Source organism: Corvus brachyrhynchos, unplaced genomic scaffold, assembly GCF_000691975.1.
Source record: "Corvus brachyrhynchos isolate BGI_N302 unplaced genomic scaffold, ASM69197v1 scaffold245, whole genome shotgun sequence".
NCBI classification, from domain to species: Eukaryota; Metazoa; Chordata; class Aves; order Passeriformes; family Corvidae; genus Corvus; species Corvus brachyrhynchos.
Window position 1 is genome coordinate 738,235 of NW_008238988.1, and position 15,242 is coordinate 753,476.

A 15,242-nucleotide genomic window follows, 5' to 3' on the forward strand; every position below is an offset into this window, starting at 1 on the left:
TCAATCCAACGTGTCCTTGAACACCGCCAGGGATGGGGCAACCACAGCTTCTCTGGGTGTGCCAGGGCCTCAGTACCCTCACTGTAAAGAATTTCTTGTTAATATCTAATCTAATCCTACCCTCTTTCAGGTAGTTACCTGGAAGATATATTATCAAAATATTGGTAGCACTTCAAAATCAACAGTGTCTTTATGGCAGTGATAGAGTGCTGCTGTTCGAAGTTCACACAGAGACTTTAGAGTAGGAAAGACCAGTGTAATAAGCAAGCCTTCCTTTTAACTCCATCATTCCTGCAAAACCACGGGTTTTTAAACATGCAAATTGTCATTGTTTAAAACAATGACAATGACAACACTATCAGAAAGCACTACTTTTAGAATACTGAATATAGTTTCTGAAACTATAGTTTCTGAAACTACAAAAAAAATCATCTCAATCTTAAAAGAAAAGCTAAACTGATCAACTGCAAAAATATAGAATGAGGGCAGCAATCTAGAGAAAGCATCAAATCAAATAGAATACTGAAGATGGGGACATACTATTTTAAAGTAGAAAAAAACTAAAATAACACAGAATTATAAAATGATAAAATGATAGAATGGTTTGGGGGTTGGAAGGGGCCTTAAAATACATCCAGTTCCAATCCCCCTGCCATAGGCAGGGACACCTTTCACTAGACCAGGTTGCTCAGAGCCACAGCAACAGAAGTAATTGGTGGATACTAAGCTCTGAATTCCAGCAAATGAAACACAATATAAAAGAAATAAAAATACATAAAACAAATAAATTTGGCTGGTCATCAGTAGTTAAAGTTTATGTGGATTTTAATGAAGTTCCCCAAGACAAAAATAGGGATGGTAAAGCAAGCAGTACTCACTTGCAAATCCGTCCTGTGTGCACCTCCAGCTACTGATTTCTTGTATGATTTTTGAGCAAATTTCAGAATTTATCAAATACCTTTTTTCTCAAAACTAAAACAGAAGTGATACTGTCCTTCCTGGAAGTATTAAAAGAAGGAAATCCACATATGTTGATGGAACAAATGTTGATGTAAAACCACTGGAACTCTAATCTGTTCTTTGATGCTGACACTGCAGGAGGTTTGGGGTTAACTGTCATTTACTTTAAAAGAGAAAAAATAAACAAAAAAAAAACTTCACAAATTATAAACCCTAGCAAAGCACAGGGGAAGTGCAATTTTATACTTGAAGCAAGTGCTGCAAAAGAAGAAATTCAGAGTTAGTGATGAGAGGCAGAGTGACATTTATAGCATTAAATAGTAAGTACTGTACATTTTAAAAGGGAGCAAATTTACTGGAACCACAGGAAACATTCCCATTCACTTCAATGTATAAAACCAGCAATGACCAAGTTAGCTCTTAAACACTTACCTCTTCACAATTTGAAACAAGGTCTAACTGGGATAGCTGACTTGCTAAAAGTGGGTCTTTTATTTGTCTATATTTTATAACTGTGAAAGGATACGAGGAGTTCCTTCTGTTCTACACACCAGGTAGAGACAGGCAGCAATGACGTGGGTCATCTTTCTACCCCGGGTTAGATGTTTGCTCACAGCCATCTTGAAAAAATTAAAGGCAGTATCCAGACAATGTTGATTGAGTTGAAGCTGGTTTCCCAAATGGTGAATCTGACGCTTCCCTAGAAAAATTAACAAAGAAAAGAAAAGCTTAACAGCTATGAAATTAATGTGCTTTTTGGTTGGGGTCTTTTAGTATTGGGGGTTTTTTTAAGACAAAATCAAGGAGGCGGATTTTGGATTAATCTCTTTATGAAACACAATGACCTCTCAAGTTTCAGGAACTATTTAGCCTCAGCTCCTCAGGACAAAAAAAAAAGCCTTGTTTTGGACTGCTAAAATTGAAACACATGCAATCAATGAGCTCTGTAAAACTAAGCCACAAACATCAGTCCCACAGAGGATCCAAGCCATAGCCAAGACTTCTCAGACAAAAGATTATGCCCCTCTCCCTTAACATCGTTTGCCAATTAGCACTTGATTAGCTGTAGCCAAAAAACAGAGGTCATGGTGTGTTTGACACTGATGTGGAAACAGAGTAGACATTTTGCTGCAGCTCTCCAAGAAGTGATGGAGTTTGCTGCTCCTCTGACCACAAATGAAGTCCACAAGGAAAGGAGCTCTGCTCCTGGCTTGCCTACGATCCCAATGATAGGAGGCACTTCCTTCCTCCAAACACGTTCACACCCCAGCCTTCATTTGAGGCTTGTCTGCCAGACTACTTAGACTAGCTTGTGGCTTCAGGAAACAAATGTGCCTTCACCCTTAAATAAAACAATAAAAAGAAAAAAGTGTGTTTCAGATGATTCATGGCAGGAAGTGGTCCAGCTGCTGGGACAGATGCGGGAAGCAAGGTCCAATCCGTCCCCACAGCTCCAGCTTCAGAAGAATGTGCCGAAAAAACAGCTTAAGAAAAAGATGGGGGAAGTCATGAGGAAAACAGAGCACTCAAGTTCCTCAGCATACAGGGTCAGACAGCACATCAAGAAAAATCCTTTAATTCAATGTGCTGGGCAGATGTTTCCAGCACATGTATTTACAGGAAACTCTCATCTGTTTCCTTCAGGAATGTCACGAGCAGCTTGTGGAAGGGGCACAAAGGTGCCTGCTGTGCCCACCACTGCTCACAGGAAGCAATGGCAATCACACGATGCTTCCCAGAACACCACCGGCTCAGCTCCTGCACAGACCACACATCTTAATTTTATGCAAATCCCTACATCATCATCACTAATAACATGGTAAAAATGCTTCACCTCTGAACAACCTTTTGCCAGAGATGCTGGTTTTAACAAGAAGTGACTCCAGCCAGGCAGCCGGGGTCAGCAGGACTCCGGCCAAACAGGAGCTGCCGCAAAGCAGCAGCTTCTCCTTCCTGCACACGTGGAAATTATTGCACTCACCTTATCATTAAAGATATCCTTTAAGGCACACTGGTCAACCAGGTGTAACACGTCTGGGCAAAGAAGTAAGAGCAGAGGAAGGATCCATCACCCTCCATGGGAGGGAGGTGTGGGCACGATAAGCTACTCAAGGGTAATCCAAAGCCCATTTGGGGAACAGTTTTTCCACTGCTGTCAGCAGGCCCTGGACTGGCACTCACCAGCCTCAAATACAAATACCACATCTTCCCAAAATTAAGGTACTAACTAGCACCTGGCCTTTCCAGAATTTTATTTCGCACTCTACAGCCTGTATGCTGCTTCTTCTATCCCTAAGAAAGAATCAGTTTATACCCATCTGGGGGGAAAGAAATGCACTTGAGTACTAAAAACTCATTTTGCAGTGGCAGCAAAGCAGCTTCCCTTCAAAAACAAAGAACATACCAAAAGAGGAAAAAAGAATAACACAGAGGAAGATACTTGAAATTAATTTCTTTCATAAACTATTTTCACCACTGAGCTGCTCCCAACCCTAAGCTACCATTAACATTCTGAGTATTTAACCTTTTCTTAATTTCAAATGTTGGAATATAATTAATTCATCATAATCCATCTTAAGAAAACAGTATGCTTGTTTGAGTAATATATGCATTTTTAGCTGAGCTCTTAATTCACCATCAATATTTTAAAGTAGAATTACTTCAGGGGTAATTGTCTACTGAAAAAAATACAAAAGAGATCTAAGAGAAAGGTACTTGTCTCCTTAGGAAATGCTATTTCTCTGAATGTTTTACTCAACCTTCTGCAGACCAGACAAGGCTTTAATTCTGTGTGCTAGGACTCCCTCAAGCTGCTCTGTGGTATTATATCAGTTGTACAGTTTGTGGAAAAACAAGGCAACTGTTACACTGCTGCTTATCCCCAACATGAACAACTTAATTCAGGACAAGAATCATCTTAGAAATTATGTGTATCTTGATGACTAACTTGGTTTTGTCCTTATTTGTTAGAAGAGAGAAAAGAAATGTACTGCTTACAGCATCATCTAAGATAAACATTTACATTCTGTAACCAGTCTCCTATTTACTAAAGAAAGATCAAAAGCTTTGTTGTTTCCCCATCACCACCTCCACCCCTTGAATTTAACACGACAACAAAATTCTATTTTTCTGGTATCTTATGTAACACTAAGAAAAAAATAGCTGGAAAAGTTAGCATTAGCAATCATGCTTCTAGATTTCTCCACAGGGACCTTCAAGATACCTTTTACTCCTTCTGGTTCCTTCCCAGATTCAAGAAGGTACTTCACAGAGCCCAAGAAAAGGCAGATATCAGCTAGATGGCTGTCACCCCGGTACTGCAGCACACAACCAAACCATTGTAGAGGGCCCTCACCCCAGTCAGCTGACAACCAAAAGTATGTTATTTTGTGACTTCCAACCTTTTCTGCCTAGCTTGTCAATGTGACATTTCCAGAGCTGAAAAATGTGCCTCCATAATATTTTATTTAACTATAAATACAGTGATTTAATCTGTTGGTATCTGAAGAGCAGATGTTCATACATAGAGAAATTTGGCTTAAGAAGACAATTGATCAAAATAAATTCTCTATCCAATGCTCCAGTTACTGCTGACAAACAAGAAAAGAGTCCAAATATTCATACTGCCAGTCCTCAACATGAGAAGTCCTCAAAACTGAGCAGTGGCAGCCACAGACCTTGCTAAGCATCGAGACACTGCTCCCCCAGCAAGAGGGTCAGTGCGGGGAGGAGCTGCGAGCAGCTGCAAGCTCCAGGGCTGGGAAGATGAGCAATTCCCTCCAGCAGACCTACAGCACTGCATTATGGCGATCAGCCCTTGAACATCCTCCCACTCCCACACTGCTCCTCGCTAGCTGGGTGGCATTTTATACCCTTGCAGCTGCTGTTTCCCTCCCGTCTCCCTCTTTGCTCTGACTCTCAGCATGGCTTCCATCAGCCCTCACGGCCGGCAATGCCCGCACTGCCACTCTCACCATATGGTCCCAGTGAGCTGGTCCAGCCAGCTGCAAGGATGCAACAAGCCTGAGGATCTGAGGATCTCAGCTGAAACAGTGGGAATATCTAACAATAGTGCAATTTATTAGCAATCTGCTCCCCTTAGTGTTCACCCGATTCCACCACAATGTTACAAACTCCAATGAACTGAGATGCTCTACTAGATGGAAAAGAACTGACACACCTTCAAACCCTGCTGTGCTCTGGATTATAGAACACTCAGAACAATACCTTCCTGACTTTCTTATCCATTTTATCCTGCAGGACAGCTTTTTTAAAAGTTTCAATGTGACCCTGCTCTAAAAACCTGCAGCTACTATCTCAGTACAATAAAGGAATATCATCATGTGGAACAGTCAGAATTAAATATTGCATTTTTTTCCAAATTGCTATGCAGAAGCACAAGTTATAACACAAAATATACAGGGGTAAAACAAGTCTCTTAGTAGGTGCATTTTTTATTAGTAACTTGAAATAGGCATTGCTTCTTTTGGGCCTTACAGGTTTTTGACAGATGCTGGGATTCTTATTTTAAACCACAAGAAATAGCACCTTTGAGGTCAAAGCTCACACTTCATGCTGCCTTTGCAATTTAGTGATGTCAAGAAAATTGGTATCTAAGTACCTTTGGGAGAAGGGCAGGGAACAGTATCTTTTTAAAAAGTCAGGACAAGCGCAACAACAAGGTTTCAAAAATCCTCCCCCTTCCTTCACCAGTAAAGCAGCAATAAATTTTCCTTTAAAGAGCAAAAGAACAAAAGTCTAGAAACTACAGAAATTTTGCGATGCATACAGCACACACCACGCAATTCCCATTTATTTCTCAAAGGCTCATCACACCATCAGGGTGGAGGGGGAGGCAGGGGGGAAGTGAGAGAAAGAGAGAAGTTTGCACTTCTGTAATCAACACACAAAATCAAGTTCCCAGGCTACCAAGTAGTAAAGTTTATCACGCTCCTGAATCTGCAGCAAAAAACAAAAGGCCCTTTTCAGCTTTTAGTTCCAAGCCTACTAAAAAAAAAAGTGTTTCTATCCATCTACTCCCAGCATGCTAAAAGAAATACCATCATCTTCTCATCTGATGCCAACCTCAGTGCTTTGAACTGGCACAGCAGACCTGAAGTGACAAGTTCAGATAGGACCACTGAATGCTACTATCCTTTTATTTCAGATAATTTCCATTCTTTTGACAAAGGAAATAGTCGTTATTACAAAACAAAATGTGCAGGCCAGAAATCACTGTCAAAAAAACAGATTTGCAGAATATCTTGGTTATATTAAATGCTTACACAAGAGGAAGCTGAAAGCAAAACTGCAGCTTAAGTTATAATAGAAGCAAAGTAGAAAAAGAGGGAAAATCAGACATATTCTTTACAAGCAATTTTCTTTCTTTTATGATCTCGTTACTACAGAAACATCTTGTTCTCTTCGCCTGTGGAACAGGAATCATACCTTTTTTTTGATCCTTAAAAGTCAGTAATGTCAAGCAGCTACAGCTCTACATTACACTTACCTGGCTTCTGCCTGCTCATCTGTAGCCTTGCCTTCAGTCTGACAAAGGCTGTGACACTGCTATTTCATAGTACTTGTCAGGACGGAGCATAAGTTTCCAGGGAAATAACAGGCAGTACAAAGCCAGAGCCTAAATGAATTGTTATTACGATACTGAAGTGCATCATCAAAATCCAGGCATATGGATTTGCCCCCCTTTCTGCAATTTGCTCCAGGGGCCCTGGAAACCAGTGCTACCTGAATCAGGGAATGGAGTCATGTTAACAGCACTAATCCTTCTTTTGCAAAAAGGATTGTTATGGTAACAAACACTAGATTCTATTAAAGGAAACATTTCATATGGTTTTCACTTGGGTATTCATTTCCAGCATTCAAATTACCAACTGAATTTTATGTGCAGATTTTGTTCTGCATTTGGGTTTTCATTCCTTTTCTTTCTTTGAAAAGGCTCCCCAAAAGAACCCCAAAAAAAGGGGGAAAAGAGCAGTTTTTATGTGCGAGCATCTCTGCATGCTTTATCACATCTTTCAATTTCAGCAACTCCCAGCTCAAAGCCTGAATGAATTTCCTGCTCTTTGCTCTATGCCAGGCTTCTATGTTATTTGTATTACAGATCAGTAAAACAAACAAACAAAGGCACAACAGGGACAGTCCAGGACTGTCAGTGGGGCTACACTCATGGGGGCTGGTCCCAGCAGCCCAGTCAAGGGTAGAGTCCTGTGATCAAAGACAAGAAAACATTTAAAGCCCAAGCGATGGGGGGAGGCAGGGAGGGAAGCGAGGCGATGGCTGAAGTGCTCACACCAAGCATTTCCAGCCACACATGCAATACTGGAAGTGGGGAACAGCTTTATCCCTGTGAGTCTGTAAGGAAAAAAGCCAATGAGCAGTAAAAGTAGCAGCACAGCAGGACACTGCAGCAGTGCTGACCCAGCACAATAACAAGTTTAATTTTATCAAGGTTAGCTAAGAGTTATTCCCAGTAACACCTAATGGCCCATGAGGACAGTGATGACCATGCTGGCCTCATGCCCATGCTCTGCCTAACTTGAGCCTAGCTCCAAATCCCTATCTTGCCACCTGGTTGTGGGTGCACTCCACATCCCCAAACCCAGGCTCTTCCACCCAAGAACTGCCCATCCTCTACAGGATGTGTCAGTCCCCAGGCTGAGCAACCTGGAGCCCATGAACACTTGGCCCCGCTCCGACTGATGCATCCTCAGTGCCTCTGTCACCTGGCAGACCTGCTTCAGGGACTGCCCAAGGGTACACTCTGTTCCTGTTATCTCAGCAGAATAAAACAGTTCCTGGCCCTTTCCCTGCGATATTTCACCAACTGTGCCAGTAAAACTGTTTGTGGCAATGGACAGAAAACCAAACCAGTAAACTGATCCCTGTTAAAAATAACCTTGTGAAATAAAAAATACTTAATCCAGACCTGTTTACTGAAGGATTGATGCCTCCTCTTTATCTTTGTAGATCCAGACCCAGCCTATCTCAGTGCAGAGACCTGTATTCAATTTCTCTGCCCACTGACAACAATCCAACCCATCCATTTAGCCTCCCATGAGAGCACCCCATCTACCAGGTGCAGCTCCCCTCTGTCCTGGTAAAGCCCTTCCAGAGCATGTCAAAGCCTCATTCACTTATTCAGCTAAAGAGAACAACCATGCATCTTTAAGATTAATGGCTTAAAAATTCAAGATAGTGGCCACTGCTGCAACCACGTTTTAAATATTTGATACTAAGCTACTTTTCTTTCACCTAGAAAATTTGCTGTTAACATCGCTTCTCAGCACTTATCCATACTTCTTTAAGGATTCATTCCCTCAAAATTGGCCCTTGTATTCCATTAATGCCAAAGCAGGCCTGCAAAGCACCCACGTAAGTTCTCCCACCCCCCTCCTCAGGAACGTTTTCCATTCCCTGATCCTATGATACCACTCCCACATGGAGAGCCTCTTTGCATATACAGCAACTGGCCATTTGAATTAATTTGTCTTACCCACTCTGAAAAATCTGGCATCGCAAGTGGTTCCTCTGATTTTCTGCATTCAGTTCCTGGAGTTCTGCTTCCCTCACAGGTGGCCCTTCTACTGCTGCCATTTCATTCCCATTATCCATCTAACTGCTACCCACACTTCAACAACAGACTAGAAGCCATACAGTTGATGCAGGGGCTGCACTTAACCTATTGCTAATCTTGCCCATCATCCTCAAGACAGCAGCTTGCTCATTTCTTAACCCCACTTAATTATTCTTTTCAGCACAGCTAAAGAACTGCTTCTTCATAAAGTCCTTACCGAACTTCACCTATGGTGTCACGTTGGGAAACCATAGTCAATGCTGACATTAAAAGAAAACAAAAGCAAGAAAACCCCAACAAAACCCTTATCTGTTGATTCACTAGCATTGAAAGAATTGGATCACGACTGTTTTAAGTGAAGCTAAAGTCCAAGCTGTTCCTGCAGACAGTGTTCCCACCTCCAACATGACATTTACATGGCCACACACTGATACAGATGAGGGAATCTGCAGTGCTGAAAATCAACCCAAGCAACAAAAAAAGCTGAATTTTCATTTGGACCAGTTCCCTCATGTAACTCAACAAGCACCCTCCCAAGCCCTAACAGCAGCAGAATGTGGCACAGGAGAGGAGAAACGCTGTCAACAGCCACATACACGTGGATCAACTCAAAGCAAATGTGAGACTGAAGCCTAAATGGGTCAAAGAGAAAAGTACACACTATCCCTACGCTTCCTCCTGCTTCCCTGCTACTGCTCCCAGCCCTCGCTGCTCCTCCCATACAAGGCAGCTTACACAGAAGTCTGACTTACCACAGTTTAAACAAATGCTATCGTGCTCATTAATTATTTGTCTATTAGAATGCTTCAGGTCATTTCAGATTCATTTTGGAAGAAAGCAAATATGGGCTTTTTTATATCTGAAAGTTTAGCTAACTGAATTTTTTTATTTGCAGAAGATTTGCAGCTGTTTCAAAGTTGAAACAGCTGGAAAGCTGCACTACTGGCAAGAACTGTGAGCACATGTATGATTAATGTAGCATAACCCTTACCTGTCTCACATTAAGGAAATTGGAAAGAAAAATTTAAAACACCAAGAACTTGTAGATAGTGGTAGCTTTTGGACATGCAAGATTTCCTTCTGAAAGCACCACCAGTTAGGCCTTGCTTTCATCTTCCTCTGTATTGTTTGGACAGTGATTTTATTTTTTTTTTTTTAATTACATCTTACATGACAGTTATTCTTAGATTTTTCTATATCTATATACATTTAAAGCTTTTCCATACACTTATCAATTACCAGTTGTTACTCTTGTCACAACAAGAAATGGAACATTTCTGCTGTCACACAGCATTACTGCTGATCCAAGCACTACCTTCAACCACCCAAAATCATTTCTACATCACTGCAGGAAAAAGAAAGAAAAATATTTGCTCACGACATAATCTGACAGTTTTGAAAAGACCACTTTTTGGAAGTTTTAAAAACTTGCAATTCTATCATTATGAGAAAGACTGAACTTATATCATACTTTTACAAAGCAAAAAACATTTAACTAACAAGCAATTGTCATCAATCTACACAGATAAAAAAATTCATGAATACAGCACAATACAGGAAAAAAATTCCACTGCCTATTGGTAAAAGTTATCAAAATCTTTAAAACAAAACAAAAATGAAGACTGAACACAAAGGGATCCATTGCTGCAGTGGAAAACTTTGCAGATGCGAGCAGCATATAAATCAGTGCAGTGTTATCTGCTCGCTGACAGCCAGCTCTCCTGCCTTCCCTGCAGATCGGGGCTTCTGCGAGGCACAGAAGAGTGAAAGCTGACAGGAGCCATTTTTCAGCCTTGCAAACACCATGGAAGCTGACAGGAGCCCTGGGAGTCAGGGTGCTCCACATGGAGCTCCACATGGATGAGGAGGATGCAGGAGCTGATGGCATCCCCTGGCCAGAACCACCACTGAGACCAAGGGACAGGGACAGGAGCAGAAGTAATTGAGTTACCACAGCTGAACAATTACCACTTCCCAGCTGCACTGCAGCAACCATTAGATAAGGTCACACACACTAAGATTGTTTAAAAAAAAAACCAAACAAAAACAACCTTCCTGTTTAATCCATATTCCCTGCTATAAAAGCCAGTCCAGCCTTTCCCTTTTCCTGCCAAGAGGCCCCTGTGCATCCCTGTGAATCTTCCCTACTTTCCTTGTCCACCTTTAACACTCACCTTTTATAACATGTCTGAGAATTTACTTGTCCTCAGACATGTGCAGGCCAATTATCCTCACCTAGGGTTCAGCCCTGCTCCTCTGCACACCAGTTGTTCTGTCAAAATACAACTGTTAGTGGTAAGTTATTTCCACTCTCCATCATCCAACTGTGCAGGCAGGAAGGACTGCACAGACAGAGACTAATACCCATTCTGCTCTCAGCCTCTACTTAAGGTTGCTGCTGCTTCCTCGGGACTGAAAAAGGCCTGTGAGCCCAAAGCTACTTTGGGGCTCTGATTTTTGTAGTGGGGGTTTGTTTTTTGGGCTTTGGGGTTTTCTTTCCTTTTCCTTCCCCTATAATTCCACATACAAATCTAACGAAGGGCACTCTCTTCACATCCAGACCCTATCCAACTGGCAGTGAAAGAAGATGACACAGTCATTTCCAAAGTAAAAATTTCATAAATATCAACTAATTGGCAAATTTCTTAGATCATCTAAAAACATGCAAATACAGTGAGAAGGCATCAAGGTAAAAAGGATGCAGAGAGAAGTAGATGAGGGGGTGAAGAAAAAGAAGGAGTTATTAGAGATATCAAAGGGATAAGAGATAAAACATGATCTAAAAATGGAAGCAGAAAGAGAGAAGAACTGAAATCAAGCTGGGAAAGGCACAGAGCTGTTACAAAAGCAAGAGAGACTGTATTAGGTTAATACTTATTTAAGGCATTTTTATATGAAGCTGACGAGTGGTCAAATACTTATTCCTTTATACAGAAGGGATAAGAAACCTGGCAGTTAGGTAAGACAGCATCAATCTTTATCCAGGCTGCAGCTAAAGAATTAAATTCCACCTTTAGCTTGTCCCTGGCAGCTGAGTCCATCAGCTACAGCATTCATGCAAGCAGTGTGATTCTGCAGGGGCTGCTCTCCTTTAGCACCACAAATGGCCTATTTAGATCAAAGCTACAGCTGCCCCTGGTAATTGCACCTCTGTACTGCCCAGAGATGACAGAAGACATTATGGACAGGGCTTCAGCCTCAACTTTGCATTTCCTTCCTTTTTAAACTAAGCATAAGTGAAGGTTGCCACAAATCTCAGCTAAACCATGTAGTGAATCAGTGATACCATTTATCAAGTCAGTCTCTCGTGGTATCTACTTCAGCCTGGAGTTGGAAAGAGATTTATGTTTAAAGACAGAATGCACATATTTCAGGAACAGCCTTGTATTTCTTTAAAAAAATAACATTTATGTAAGTCAGATGTACAGACTGTTTCGGTAAAGAATTAAAACTACAATGCCATCTACATATTTCTAGAGAGCCAACATGGCCCTCTTAGAAAACATTTGGCATATTTGAATAATATTTATCTGTATGTTTGTGATGCCTTCCATTTATAGGAGGCTACTATTTATGTACAGGATGTCATACATCAACAACTGTTTGAGATGAGGAAATTCTCACTAGACTTGATTCTCCTCTGGAGCCCTGATTACCCTAGAATAAAAGATTAAGAACATGGCTGGGAGAGAGGGGGTGGGTGTTTAAAGACCCAGAGACTGAACTTAGAACCTTCACCTAATTATCAGACATGATTTGTTAAGAGAAGAGCAGAAGATCACTAGATTTCTGGAAGATGAGGGAAGTTTAAGCCATAAATAGATACAAGCATGAGTTCATGCCTAAGGGCTAATAACATGAAATTAATGGAAAATGTAAGCACTACGTTAACAGGACCTTACAACAAAACTCACTGGACCTCATAATAGTTTCCCAAGGGAACTGGTGGAAACTCCCACTGCTTGGAACATATGAATCGGTAAGGGCAAAACACAAGAAAAATTCATGATATGGAATGATGCTATACAAGAAAAATGGGCTAAGATGATTTACTAGGTTAAAGGAAGTTCTTATGCTTTTGCAAAATTGTAACCTTCAGAGAGAGGCTGCTTTGCATGACAGAATCATTCTGTATTCTGAGTGCACAGAATAAGGAAAAAGAATTCCTCTACCCTTTCCTCCCCAAATAGCCACCTCAGCCTGCTCAGTCTGACACAGAACAACAATTGACCCACTGTCAGTCACACAGAACAGCCTGACCTGGACAGCAAAGATCCACCTACTCAAGTTTCTGCCTCTTAATTTTTTTTTCCAGTCACCACTCCATTCTAGTTTTCCTAAATTAAACGTTTATTAAATATTAAATTGTATTATTTATTAAACATTTTATTAACAGCACATCCCACAAAAAAAAAACCCCAAAAAACAACACTTGTTCATGCAACAAAATCTGAGAAATTTTCTCCATAACCAAATCTTCAGATACCAACTTCCTTTGCTCTTCTAGATGATCCACTTACCTCCTGTGTGCCAGTCCTTAGTAGTTAAAGAAAATTTTAGGTAAGCACAGTTACATTTTTCTGTTCTTTATGTGCTGAACCTCAAAGATCAATTACAACAGGGTTTTTTCTGTGCAGTCTGACTCCAAGATAGGATGTGAGATCATCCATTAAACATACGTATCCAAGACTAGATGCATTATTAATTCCTTTTCCTCTAGGTAATATGGTATGGTGAAAAATAGCTACCAGAGATCATACTGACTAAAGACTTAAGCAGAAATCAGTGGATTTATGTGATGATTGCTATGCAGCAACCTAACGGATCTCATTGAAGGAGACATAGATTCATCTCCCCTGATACTGCCACTGCTCCTGCAGGATGCTCAACACAAGAAAGAGTATTGATTGTAACAACCCCCCAAAACAGTTCTAAGAGCAGTTGAGAGAACAACCTAACTGAATGTAATATTGCCCTCGTCTGACTACAGACAGGACTAAATTTCATAGCATTTTCTGATTAGTGACAGTGTTTAGAATTTTTTTTTTTTTAAATAAGCTGACTGTAAAACACAAGCTGCCTCAGAGTTTCAATCAGACAGGTGCTGCCAACACCAAAATGAGCTTTTTCTTTGACTTGTGGAGCTGCAATCAAGGAAGCTGCCCTAAGGAATTGCTTAACATCAGCATCATCTCAAACCTAACTAACATATTGCTTCGATACAGTCCACAGGGTAAATTCTATTTACTGACCTATTTCAAGACCCACAAAAATAAACAAACACTTCAATCAATTGCCTGTCTCAGACCTGTTTATGCTAAAAGCAGCTCCTCACTGAAGGCCTCAGAAGTTCTACTGCTACATTAATCAGCCTCAAGGACCATGTTTTCCCTCTGCAAAACAATTATAATCTGCCCCTTCCTACCTTTTGTATTTTACTCAAGTGTTATGAAAAGCAGACAGGCTGATGAAATTCTGCCTAGCTTTGTCCAAAATAACCTTACATCCACGTATCCATGTCCCTGGCAGTTACAACAGCAACAGGACCCACCAAATTCACATTTCTCTATGGTCAAATGCCATCCTATTGTCCGACAACAAGTATGGGTGCTGCTTTGTTTAATCCAGCTTTTATTATCTTAAGCACTCAACTCCTACTGAAAGCCATGCCCCTATGGATAGGAAGCTGAACTTGGCACACCCAAACATTTCTGAGGGCCTCAAATCAACTGTGGTTTTACCCTCCAGTAACAGTGCCTGCTATCATTTTGAAATCAGAGCACTCAAACTTTAACAACATCTTGTTGCAAGTGGCTGTTATTATGTCGTCTCCCTCTTATGCCTTCTACAGACTGGATCAGGAATGGATATCTGACACAAGGATCCTTCTTATCTTAACAGGGAGGGAGTGCTTCTGGAGGAGATGGAAAACCACACACTATTCCCTGACTGAGCCACGGAGGCAGGTGACAACCTTTGACTCCTGCTGCAAAATGCAGAAGAGACAATTAATTCCAAATGTACTTTGTTAAGAACTTGATTTTTGTTTCCATGTAACTGCTTACACTCCCTTATGCTCCCCTTTATCTTCTGTTGAAGTTTTCTTAGGATATTGAATCTGGTATCTAATATTCAGTGTCATTGCAATCCCACAACTCGACTTTGCTGGCATGACTAATCAGTGTTTCTCAGAAATCCAAAACAACCTCAAAGCTTTTTTTCCCCCCTATGTCAAAGACCTTCATCAACATCAAGTTTCCTCTTCTTCTTAAACCTGGAATCAAACACTGCAACGATCTTGGAATGAAATTGGTTATATGTGTCAGATCAAAAAGTAACAAGCAGTGGGGGAAACAAACTACCCACACAGGTAGTAAGAAAACTGTGTAGCAAATGGCAAAAAGAGCATCTGAGCACCGCTGTAATCCTGCAAAATGAACATTTTTTTCTGTTCCCAGTTCCCCCAGATCTAGAATAGGGTGCAAACTACCCTTGAGGAGACCATCTGCCATCAATGCATGGTGGACTCACCATGGACAGAGAACACAAAGAGACAGAAGTATGTTTGTGATCCACAGGATGTCTAACAACTTTATTTTGACCAAAGCTATAGATACCCATTTGCCCTCAAGAAAGAAGCTGGCAGCAAGCAAGAGTTAACTTTTAGTATAAGGCCAGCTGGAATAAC

The 15,242-nt window shown here is 41.0% G+C and overlaps 1 protein-coding gene across 1 annotated transcript in view; it reads right to left on the reverse strand.

The window, feature by feature from the left end:
- BRF1 (BRF1, RNA polymerase III transcription initiation factor 90 kDa subunit) overlaps positions 1 to 15,242 on the reverse strand; it is a 159,940-nt gene that overhangs the window by 128,473 nt on the left and 16,225 nt on the right. Inside the window, exon 2 of the mRNA XM_008637261.2 lies at positions 1,487 to 1,660. Coding sequence (XP_008635483.2) covers positions 1,487 to 1,660 — 174 coding nt within the window. The remainder of the gene's footprint in view (positions 1 to 1,486; positions 1,661 to 15,242) is intronic.